Consider the following 12,408-nt stretch of genomic DNA (forward strand, 5'->3'; position numbering starts at 1 on the left):
AATAATTACATAAAATACAATGTATATGAATGATTATATGAAACACAATGTAAATGAAAGATGATATAAAATACAATGTACATGAATGAAACACTATATATGAATTATTGTACCCAAACCAAAAATTTTTTTTAAAAAAAGAAGTACATTTCTTTTCCATTTCATTACTACATATATATCCAGAAGTTCTTCTGCCTTTTAATGACAACCATGATAAACAGGGTTATTACATACTAGTAAGAGAAATTACTAATTATAATTAATCAATTGCTCATGTGTAAATTCAAACTGAAATTGAAGACACGTCCACAAGGAAAAATTGCAAAAATACAAGCCTGACCTTGAGTCTATTCCACCTGAGTTTAAAAAAACATCTCAAACTATACTCAAACAAATGTGAAAATCTCAAGGAAATGACAAATACTTAGAAATGCACAACCTCAACAGGATGAATTAACACAGTGATTATAGCAATGGGCTCGAGCATACCAGAGATTATGAGGATGGCACAGCCTCGACAAGGTTCAGATTTGTTGTTCATTGAGTCACTATGAGTCGCAGAACAGCAGCTAACAATAAAAGGAAATAGTACTCTCTTTTTCTCTATTTTTTGTGTGGTGATTTTCCCCCTTGTATTCTCCTTATTTCTTTCCTCCCCCAACTTCAATTATCCTCTAAAATAGACTGAAAAGTAGAAGGAATTATAGATCATTTTCCAATAAGTATGCACAGTATTATCTGTGATACCAAAGTAAGCATTCTAACAATCTCTGAAAACTAAAATAAAATCTAATCCTTGACAATAGCCTTCTCTGCATTTTCATGATAAGATAAAGCAGATAGTCCCCAGCTGCTTAAGGGAATGGAACTGACCTGTCACCACAAACTCAGTATCTTTTTCATCTCACCTTTTGTCTTCTGATGATGAGCCAATTTAATGGCTTTTAGACAGCCATGGAATACAACTTCCAAAGTAAATTTTGCTCTACATTTCAGATCAATATGTACTTAGTGAGACTGTGTTCCTTTCCAAATAATAAGGGTTTACTTAACAGGAAAGTACATTTATTCCACAGTTTCAGAAGAAAGAAAAAAAACCAATACAGTGGTAGGAAATATGAAGGAAAGAACAGCATAATAAACAAAACACGATGATAAAATCAATTAAAGCCAAAATTGGAGAAAATCAAAAGGACAAATAACCCAGTTCTTCAACAAATCTCTGACACAGAATAAACTATGGGGCAGAAAAAACTTGGCATTTCAAAGAAAACAAATTTTGAGACTCTCAAGCTAAATACAATGGGTGGTGGTGGTGGTAGTGGTTGTTGTTGTTGTTGTTGTTATGTGCTGAGTCAACATATAGCAACCCTATCTATGAAGAATAGCTCTGAACCTTGCTTGTCCTGACCAATCTCACTGTCTCTGACACACCTGGCCTGTCGTTCCCTGCATGATTCTCCAAGGATTGTTCCCTCCTAGCAACATGCCCAAAGTATGTGAAACAGAGCTTAAAAAGCTCTGCCTCCAAGGAGCAATTTGGACAATCAAGGACAGACCTAGAGAGTCCATGGTATGTCTGATACTATTCTCCAGCACCAGAACTCAAAGGTATCAATTCTTCTGTGACTGTCCAGCTCTCAAATATGTAACAAGCAAATAAGAAGACAACGGCCTGGATCAGGCACACCTTAGTCTCTAGACTGACGTTATTGATCTTTAGCACTCTGAAGAGGTCCTTGACAGCAAATTTTTCCAATGCAACTCATCTTTTAATTTCCTGACTGCTGGCGGCAAGGACGTTCATTGTGAATCTAAACAAGATGAAATTGTTAACAATCACAGTCTTTTCTCCATTTATCATGATGCTGCCTATTTGCCCAGTGGTGAGGATCTTTGCTATCTGGATGCAGAGATGCAATCCATTTGGAAGCCTGAAGTACTTGATCTTCTGAAGCAAACACTTCAAGTCCTCCTCAGTTTTGACATCTGCATGATGAAGGTGCTGATAAGTCTTCCTCCAGTCCTGATGCCACATTCTTCTTCATAAAGTCGAATCTCTCAAATGATCTGTTCTGCATGTAGACTGGAAAAGTATGGAGAATACAATGGGTAGGCTTTGCTTATTCCAGATACATACCAACGAATTACAAAAGACTTTTTGAAATAAGTGAGGAAAATTTACCCGTAAACTGTTATGTACTAATTTAGTAAAAAAAGATTGTTTTTAAATAATTAAGGAAAATTAACCTTGGACTTGCTGTTATTATGTTCTGTTTGAGAACCAACTCATAGCTGAAACTTCAGCAGGTTTTAGAGGCTGTAAATTACACAAAGGAGACTGCCCATCTTTCTTCCATAGAGCAGCTGGTGGATTCAAACTGCTTGCATTTGGATTAGCAGAAATTGTTAACACTGTTGGGTATTACAATAGTATGTTGTGTTGCTGTTGTTTACCATCAAGTCAGAACTGATCCACAGCTGACCCTCCAGCCAGTTTTCAGAGACAAACAAATCCCAAGAAGAGATTGTCCATCCTTCTCCCATGGAACAGCTGGCGGATTCTAACCACATGCCTTTGGAATTGTAGTGCAATTTCTTATATTAAATTTGTAAAATTGTATATAAAATCATACTGAAGTGTATGCATTCAAGCACACCTGATTTGCTTTAAAATACAAATTATGCAACTAAAGAAAACAATTCAAAAGTAACTGAAATTGAGAGTAGAAATTTGAAAGGATTAATAACACTAAGCTTACAAAATATTAACTCTAGGTAGGAAAAATAAATTAGAATTTCTAATGAAACATGAAAGGAAAAATGATTGTTTATTTAACATAAATAAAATATTAAAATTAAAAAGTACATAAAGACAAGTAATTACACCAAAAGTTTACAAATAATACATACCAAAAAAAGCAAATCCACCAACATAAACAAACAAAAAACCATGCCTAAAATGAAGCTATTATTCACAGGGTTGCTATGAGTCATATTTGACTCAATGGCACACAACACAACAAAATGATGCACTTCCTCTGGAGAACAACAATGTTTAGTTTAACTGGAGGTAAGTAGTTTCACGTTTACATTATTATTTACTAAATAATTTCTGCTACAGGATCCATAACATGATTTTTCAATTTATCCTTCCATTACCCATGTGGAAAAGGATTTCATCTGCCTAATCTACAAACCAGTAAAAGTAAGAAAAGTTGTGCACTGTACTTATTTTTGTTTTTAAATTTTTTTACTGTTAAAAATACAGTATTGCAATAATTCTGAACATTGAAATAGCCTACAAGATTGGGTCAACACAATCAAACAGACCCAGCCATGCTCTCAGTGGTAAATCTGAAACCAATGAAAGGTTACCTCTCAAACTTCTGAAGTTCAGAAAATACACATATAACCAAAATGCAGCAATTCATGATTACATAAAAAGAAAGCTCTAAGTTATACATTGACATTTCTCATGATTAGAAAAAAAAATACCAAAGTAAATGTCTAAGTATATCAAAGGTCGCTCATCATCGTTAGGTACCAAAGAGCCGAGGACGAACAACAGATCTGAGCCCTGTCTTATCCTGTGCCTCCTTACAATCTCTGACACACTTGAGCCCACTGCAGCAGCCACTGCCAATTCACCTGGTTGAGGTCTTCCTCTTTTTCACCAACCCTCCACCTTCCCAATCAGGATGTTCCTCTCCAAAAAATAGCCCCTCCTAGCAACATGCCCGATATATGTGAGACAAAGCTTTATCATCTTTGCCTTCAAGGAGCACTCTGGCTGCACTTTCTTCAAGAATTATTTGTTTGTTCTTTTGGCAGTCTATGTGATGTTCAGTGTTCTTCTTCAACACCACAGCTCAAAGACATAATTTTTTCTTGTCATCTTTATTCATTGCCCGGCTCTGAGATTTGTATTCAACTTCAAAGTCCTCCCATTACTTTTTTTTTTATTTTTTTTTTTTACTTTCTATAAAAAGAAGCAGAAAATCTGAAACCTCATTCCACAAGATGGGCAAGAAAGAGAGTTAAGTCCTTCTTTCCTCTGACTAAAAGTCTAATCTGAAGTGGAAGACGTACAATGCCAAACTGTTTGTGAAAGTGTTTTTACAAGCACTGTTTCATTCACTCCTAAAGAGAAAAGATATTCTATAAAGCAAACACATTCTTTTCAGTCCTTTCATCTTAAGGTTCTGTGTTTTGCTGAAACAGAACTCAAAAACTATCAAGGAAACAGCTTGCATAAGTTGTGGAGGCTAACAAGTTAAAAATTTATGGGTCAAGTGTCAGGCTAGAGCTTCCCCTGACTCACGTGGTTACTGGATCTGATGAACCGAAAATCAGCAGCTTATGGCAGACTGCTGGCTCATGAGGCTGCAGAAGCTAGAAAATAAGGTTGGATGATGGCTTGCTGACTCCAGAATTAGAGGTCAGTTAATTAATAATAAGGCAGATGCAGAATCCAGACGCATGTGGAGTCGGAACCGACCCATAGCTGATTCTCTGGCATTTTTTCAGACACTGTTAACCACACAGGGTGAGACTGCCCACCCTTCTCCCACAGAACAGCTGTGTGCCTTTGGAATTGCAGTGTAGCTTCTTGCCACTAGGCTATAAACACAGCTGAATATATATTTAATTCGTGTCTATATATTTACCATCCTATACTGTCTTGCTCAAATAAGGGGGATTTCCTTGAGAATATGTCTGTATCTCAGATAGATAGAGAGATAGACAGGATATACACATATATATATGTGTGTGTATACACACACACACACACACACACAGATGTTGTTATTGTGTACCTTAGAGTCAGAACTGACCCATAGCTGACCCTCTGGTGGGTTTTCAGAGGCAGTTAATCACACAGGAGGGGATTGCCCATCCTTCTTCCGCAGAGCAGCTGGTGGCCTTCAGGATTGCACTGCAGCTTTTTTTTTTTTCTCTGACAAACTGTTTATTGATCTTTCTGTCAGTATAGTGTCTTTAATTATATCAGAGTACAGAGATTCAGGGGGGAGGTAAAGTGGCAATGGTGAATTTGGGGATCTGGTCTCCCAATAGTACCTGCCGCTCTACCCCTGATTCTGCAATTGCTGCCAGGCGGATCACTCCTCCACTGGAGCCATCTCGCTCCATGGCCAAAGCGAGAGCATTGGCAGTGAAGTGCAGACACTCTTACTTGGTCATGCCTTCCCGGTAGGTAGCATCAACATAGCCATAGATATAGGAGCTCCCAGAACCTCCAATGGCAAAGGACTGCCTTACCATCATACCCCCCATGGGCACTGAGTACATCTGCCCTCCTTCTTGGGGGTCCCAGCCTGCAACAATGATTCCCGCCATCAGGTCTTCCCGACACTGCAGCTTTTTGCCACTAGGCCACCAGAGCTCCCTATATACATATATACACATACACACACACATATATATATATCATATATGTGTGTATATATGTGCATATATACATACATATATGTGTGCATATATATGTATCTATGTTGTGTTGTGGTTTTTATGTGCCACTGAATTGCCTATGAGTCATAGCAATCCTATGTACAACAGCTCTGAACCCTGCTCTATCCTGAGCCAATCTCACTGTTTCCAACACATCTACCCCCATTACCCTAGTTACTCTGTCAATCCATCTCACCCAGGGTCTCCCTCTCCTGCTCTGTCCCTCTATCCTTCCAAGCATGATGACCCTCTCCAAGGACTGGTCCCTCCAGAGCTTCAAAATCTTTGCCTCCAAGGAACAGCTTGGCTTCAACTTCTTCAGGACAGACCTGTTTGTTCTCTTAGCACTGTTCAATACTCTTGCAGCACCACAACTCAAAGGCATTATTTCTTCTTCAATAATCCTTAGGCATTTTCTAGCTCTCTGATGCATACATAGTAAATAATTATGAGGACCATGGCCTGAGTCAGTAGCACCTTAGTCTCTAGACTGACATCATTGCTCTTCATCACTCTCGAGAGTTCCTTGACAGATTTCCCCAATGCAATTAGTCTTTTTACTGCTAGTTCCAAGAGTGTTGATTATGGAACCAAGCAAATTGAAATTGAACAATCTTAATCTCCTTTTATCATGGTGCTGCCAATTGGTATAGTGGTGAGAATCTTTGTCTTCTTGATGTTGAGCTTCAATTCATATTGAAGACTACAGTCCTTGACCTTCTGCAGCAAATGCCTCAGTTTCAGCAAGCAAGGTTGTATCATCTGCCTAACGTAGGTTATTGATGAGTCTTCCTCCACTCCTGATGCTCACAAAGTCTAGCCTCCTGAATATTCTGTTCCACACTGTAGACTGAAAAAGTATGGAAATGAGTTGCATCCTTGATTCACGCCTTTCCTAACTTTTTTAAATTTTTTATTTTAAATTTATTTTCATGACTCTTTTCCTGATTTTGAACCCTGCAGTGTTTTCCTTGCTCTGTTCTGATGACTGCTTCTGGACCAAGTATAGGTTTCACAAGAGCACAATTAAATGCTCTGGGATTCCCATTCTTCTCAAATCTAGCCACAATTTGTTGTGATCCACACAGTCAAATGCCTTTGCACAGTCAATGAAACACAGATAGACATTGCTTTGATACTCTCTGCTTTCAGCGAAGATCCATCTAACATGTGGTGTCCCTAGTGCCACATTCTCTCCTAAACCCAGCTTGCACTTCTGGTAGTTCTCTGTCAATGTCCTGTTGCAGTGATTTTTGGGTAATCTTCATCATGATCGTGCTTGCATGTGACATTAGTGATACTGTTTGATGATTTCTGCACTCTGTCAAGTCACTTCTTTTTGGAATGGGAATAAATGCAGATCTCTTTCAGGCCATGTAGCTGTCCTCCAGATTTTTTGACACAACTTGGTGAGCAGGTCCAGGGCAGCATCTGCTAGCTGAAATATGTCAATTGGTATACCATCTATTCCTTGGGCCTTATTTTTTGCCATTTCCTTCAAAGCAGCCTGAACTTCTTCTTTCATCACCATAGGCTCTTGCTCATATGTTGTTTCATGAAATTCTTCTGTGTCAGCCAATTCTTTTTGGTACAGTGATTCTGTGTACTCCTTCCATCTTCTTTTGATGCTTCCTGGATCATTCAGTACTCTGCCCATAGCATACTTAGGTATTTCAACTTAAGGCTTGAATTTGCTCTTCAGTTCCTACAGCTAAATAAATGTCAATCAAGTTTATCTCTTCTGATTTTCTGACTCCAGCTCTTTGCACCTTTTATTATATATGAAATACATTTTGTTTTGTCATACTTTGCTTCATCTTTCCAAGATGTCCTTTGAAATCTTCTGTTCAACTCCTTAACTTCCTGATTTTTTCCCCACTTTGCTTTGGCTTCCACATGCTCTAGTAAAATTCAGAGTCTCTTCTAATATCATTCCAGTCTTTTCTTCCTCCTCTGTCTTCTATGTAATGACCTCTTACATTCTTCATAAATATTACACACACACACACACACACACACACACACATTGCTGTTGTGTACCGTCAACTCTTAACTGCCTCATGCTGACCCTCTTGTGGGTTCTCAGAGGTGGTATATCACATGGGAGGAGGCTCCCCAACCTTCTCCCACTATCTTTCTTTGGAAGAACAGCTGGGGGATGTGAACTACATGCCCTAAAGACAATAGCTAGAACAATGATATTAAATAATTCACTGTGCCACAGTGATTAAGTGGAAAGATTAAAGAAATATTTTAATTCTTTAATCTTAATAGTTTTTTGTCTAGTAGCATAGGTCAAGAACCACAAATTTATAAATTTATGATCGCTACTTACTACAAGATACTGATTATCTTGTCCTCAAAATAGTACTTGCTTCTTCAAGGATACTATTTTTCAGACATACCAATTAAGAGGACTGTAACCTTGACTATACAAAACAGACTGAGCAAGTTTTACCTTTCTGTTCCTTTGGACTTGAGATTCTACAGAAGTCACAAACTGGGCGTCTATCCCACTGACTTGCCGCTACTTCACATACCCACTCACTAAACCTGTTTCATGGGGTTTTGTTTCTAAATAAAAAAAAATCAATAAAACGCTGTGTACTGTCTGCCTTAGACAATTAAAAGCCTAAAATCTTAGAGTAAATAAAAAGGAAAGTACACGGAGTACTAAAAAATTGGGCTGGGTGTAGGAAGGTGGCAAAGGCCCAGGAATCAACCCCCTGTGCAACCTCAATTCCTGATACCTGAAGTGTGACAAGCAGAAAGATGGTGGCTGTGATGCACAGGCAGGACGCCAAAAGCTTCCTCCTCCGAACGTGCGCCATGCTGCCCTGCCCCGGATGACTGACAGAGGGCGAGCCTGGTTACCAGGTGTTCTCGCATCGGCCCGTATCCCGCAACAACTTCATGCAGAGGAACCATCTGGGTGCCAATTTTCTCCACTGCCATCCTGCTGGGACCTGGTCTCCATGAAGGATTGAGTTCCGAGGTTCTGAGTAGGCCTGGCTCGGCATCTAGAGGCAACAGCATGCAGTCTTCTTAAGCTATCACCAGAGCAGCTTGAGATTCTGGGAGCCAGAAGGCATCAAAACATTCTGTAACAAACAAATACTCTTTTAGTCATTATGCAGAAGATGTAATAAATGTAGTTTTGTAGAAAACAAAAACTTAAAGACAAAAAGCATCATTAGAATTCCTTCCTCACCCTTCAAGTCTGGAAGTGTAATCAGCCCCTGACTCGACTTCCCACCAGACAGACAGACAAACCAATAAGGTGTTCCCCAACAACAGGAAGCAGCATATGCCTGAGAATAACCAGCCAGAGGAGAGCAAAAGGACAGGAAAGGATAAATGAACATGGGAAGCACAGAGAGGAAACAGGAAGAGTGCTTTTCAGCGTGGGGACTGGAATCACTATTATCAAACAGTGTGTGTATCATTGAGAGGAAACCAAATTTAGTCTGTAAACTTTCACCCGAATAACAATAAAAAGTTATTTTTTTAAGTTATTTTCCTTTTATTTGATGACGTATTTAATCTTGAGCCATAAGTTTCTTCAGTTTCTTCTAGGAGATCTTTTTCTTCTGGGGAACCTCCTCTTCTGGTTTAGGAACAGTCTTCAGTAAGGATCCTCTCAATATGGCAGGGGGAGATCATGTACGAGCTAATCCGACCAAGAGCTCTGTACATGTGGCAGTGCATCTTGAGAGCTTTGTTCACCTGGATATGCTCAATGACCAGAGAATCAACATTTAAACCCTTAAGTTCAGCATTTCTTTTGGCATTTTTAAGCATACGCAGCAAAAACACAGCACTCTTTTGGGCCACCAACCCTGTGTCCAACCCCACTGTTTGGCCTAAAAATTAAAATGGATAAAATGAGCCACTTTACTCAATTTATGAAGGTGACCCATGTTACCCAAAATAAAGGTTGCTCAGAGTAAGTTTGTTTATTTTTTTAAAAAAGTTAACTTTAAAAAGTACTTAGCAAGGAAAAATTCCTAAAAAGCTCATGTAGTCCTAAGGCCTTATTCATAGACAAACAACATCCTGACAGATTAAATGACTCACTGAAGGCCATATATCCCAATAGAGAAGAATGGCATCTGCATCATCAGGTCTACAAGTTCTGTTTCCATTTAATTTTCTCTCCTATCCAAAGACTGAATTCCCTAAACCTCAGCTGCTGTGACCTAAGGCCAGAAGACCTAGATGTTGGCTGACTAGCACTGTTTACTGTGCTGGTTAACAGTACAACATTTTTTTTTCTATATTTTATTAATTTTCATAAACATTTACAGAGATTTTGGGTTTCCATTCATTCCTTGTTGTACTAAACAGTACAACATTTAAACCACTACACCACCATGGCTCCACAAACAATCTCAGCTTAGGTTACATTCTTAAACTTAGGGATGAGTGCGATCTCAGGGACCAGACTACAATTAAACGTCCACCACCAAAAAAAAAGTAATAATTTAATAACCAGGGTGTCTGGTTTATTGTTAGGTGCCGTCACGTCGACTAGTGGTCCTATGAACAATAGTTCTGTGCCCTATGAACAACAGACCTGAACCTATCCTGTGTCATCTTCATGATCCCAAACATGCTTGAGCCCATTGTTACCATATGGTCAATCCATCTTGTTGATGGTCTTTCTCTGACACTCCACCTTTCCTTAGCACGATTTCCTTTCCCAAGAACTGGGTCATCCTAATATGATGCCCAAAATATGTGAGACAAAGTTTCACCACCCTTGCCTCTAAGGAACACTCTGGTTGCACTTTCTTCAAGACACACTTGTTTATTCTTTTGACAGTTCACAAGATATTCAGTACTCTTCTCCAACATCACAATTCGAAGATATCAATTCTCCTTCTGTTATCCTTTTTTTCATTAGCTAAGGTACAAAAAAGACAAAAAGTCTCACCACTGGACCAATCAGTAGCATCAGGGTGGATGGCGAAGAGATTGAGAGTGTTCACAGCTTTAGTTTGCTTGGCTCCACACTCAACACACTTGGCATCAGCAGACAGGAAATTAAAAGACGTATTGTGATGGGAAAGTCTGCAGTTAGGGACCTCTCCAACATAAGGAACAGCAATGGTGTCTCTCTGGAGACTAAAGTGTGTCTGATATAAGCCATGGTCTTTGCAATCACTTGTTATACATCAGAGAGTTGGACAATGACTAGGGAGGATAGAAAGAGAATTGATGCCTTTGAGCTGTGGTGCAGGAAAAGAGTACTGAGTGGACTGCTAAGAAAACAAACAGATTTATCCTGGAGAGGGTTAAACTGGGCTCCTCCTTGGAGGCAAGGATTCTGAGGCTTCGTCTGATATACTTTGGACATGTTTTAAGGAGGTACCAGTCCTTGGAAAGGGACATCATTCTTGGGAGGGTGGAGGGACAGCGCAGGAGGGGAATACCCTCTATGAGGTGGATTAATTCAGTGACTGGGGTAATCAGGATGAGTGCATCAGAGACAGTGCGATTGGCATAAGACAGAGCAGGGTTTATGGCTGTTGAACATAGGGCCACTGTGAGTCACAGTGACTCAACAGCACATAACAACAGAAAGGTACAAAGTATTTTGATTTATGGTATGCATCAACCAGGCCTCAGGCACATTCACACCAGGAAGAGTCGATCTAAAATATGGTATTAATTACCCAGAAGCTTGTCATCCATCAGCAATCCCCCCTCCAATTGGTGAGACAGATGGGCTTGTAGAGAACACCATGAAGGTCAATCTGCCCCAGTTCAGCAGGACACCAAGAAAGGAAATCCCCCTTTTGTTTAATCATCACCAGCAGAGTGAATCTCAGTGTTCTCAGAAAATTCCTTTCTGGGATGGGACAGTGTGTTTGTTGGGACAACCACAGCAGACATTTGACATGAAGTCTCATAAAGCAACTCTCTTGGCCCCAGAGCTGCACTGCAGGAATGCAATGCACAAATGCCCAATCCAGCCAGTCCACTGCCAGACTGGCCATCTGCTGCCCAAAGAGAGATGCAGAGCTGAGCGTAACTACCTCACCCTTCTGCTGATCCCTCAAAACGAACATCTTCATCCTAAAATGACTTCTTTTTGTTCCACTTAGGTTCCACTTATTTTGTAAAGGCACAGCCAAAAGCAATACTACATATCATAAAGGCAATTATCTGCTTGAAAATGCTTTCTGCAAATTTCAGCCTTTCAGGGTCAGACTAAAGTGTAGGCTACGTGCCTCCAAAACCGGATCAAGTACTAATTTCTATCTTACACCTGTGTGACTACAAAGTGAGCGAACCAGGTAACTCAGGACTGTGCAATCTTCATGCGTATGTGTCCCTTTTTATTCTCCAGTAGGAAAGAGAAAGAGGTAAGGGAGAAGACAAGGTGCTCTGGGGAGTATTTACTAACGAAGGAGTCAACTGGATTCATAAATTCTGGTGGCGTAGTTGAGCTGCTAACCCAAAGATCATGTCTCTCTGATGATTCAAATTCATCAGTGGCTTCTCGAGAAAAAAACAGACACATCTCCTCACAGCTTAGAAACTTAGACATTCATCTATGAGTTGGTTCCAACTTGACAGCAATCGTTTTCAGTTTTGATCTTAACTGAAAAGAGCCCTGATGGCATGGTTTGGTATGTGTTAGGCTAACCAGAAGGTTAGCGGTTCAAATCCACCAGTTGATCTGAGGGAGAAAAGATGAGACAGTCTCACCTTTACAGCATCGAAAATTCTTTGTGGCAATTCTACTCTATGACACAGGGTCATTATGAGTAGAGATTTATTCAGTTACAATGGGTTTTTTGGAAACAAACAGATAAGTCTTGGGGAAGGTATAGCCAGAGTGCTCCTTAGAGTCAGGGACAGTGAAGCTTCGTCCAGTCTCACTGACTTTGTACACGTTGCTAGGAAGGCGGAGGGTCAAGGTAAAAG

The 12,408-nt window shown here is 39.8% G+C and overlaps 1 protein-coding gene across 1 annotated transcript in view; it reads right to left on the bottom strand.

Annotated features, from left to right (window-relative positions):
* The window catches only part of FUT10 (fucosyltransferase 10 (alpha (1,3) fucosyltransferase)), a 157,677-nt gene extending 149,108 nt beyond the window's left edge, over nucleotides 1–8,569 (bottom strand). The window contains exon 1 of the mRNA XM_006901571.1: nucleotides 8,223–8,569. Within this exon, the coding sequence (XP_006901633.1) occupies nucleotides 8,223–8,303 (81 nt within the window). The 5' untranslated portion in view covers nucleotides 8,304–8,569. The remainder of the gene's footprint in view (nucleotides 1–8,222) is intronic.
* Nucleotides 8,570–12,408: the final 3,839 nt, after the last annotated feature.

This window comes from Elephantulus edwardii, unplaced genomic scaffold (assembly GCF_000299155.1).
Source record: "Elephantulus edwardii isolate Elephantulus edwardi_28Jun2011 unplaced genomic scaffold, EleEdw1.0 scaffold00334, whole genome shotgun sequence".
Classification (NCBI taxonomy): Eukaryota; Metazoa; Chordata; class Mammalia; order Macroscelidea; family Macroscelididae; genus Elephantulus; species Elephantulus edwardii.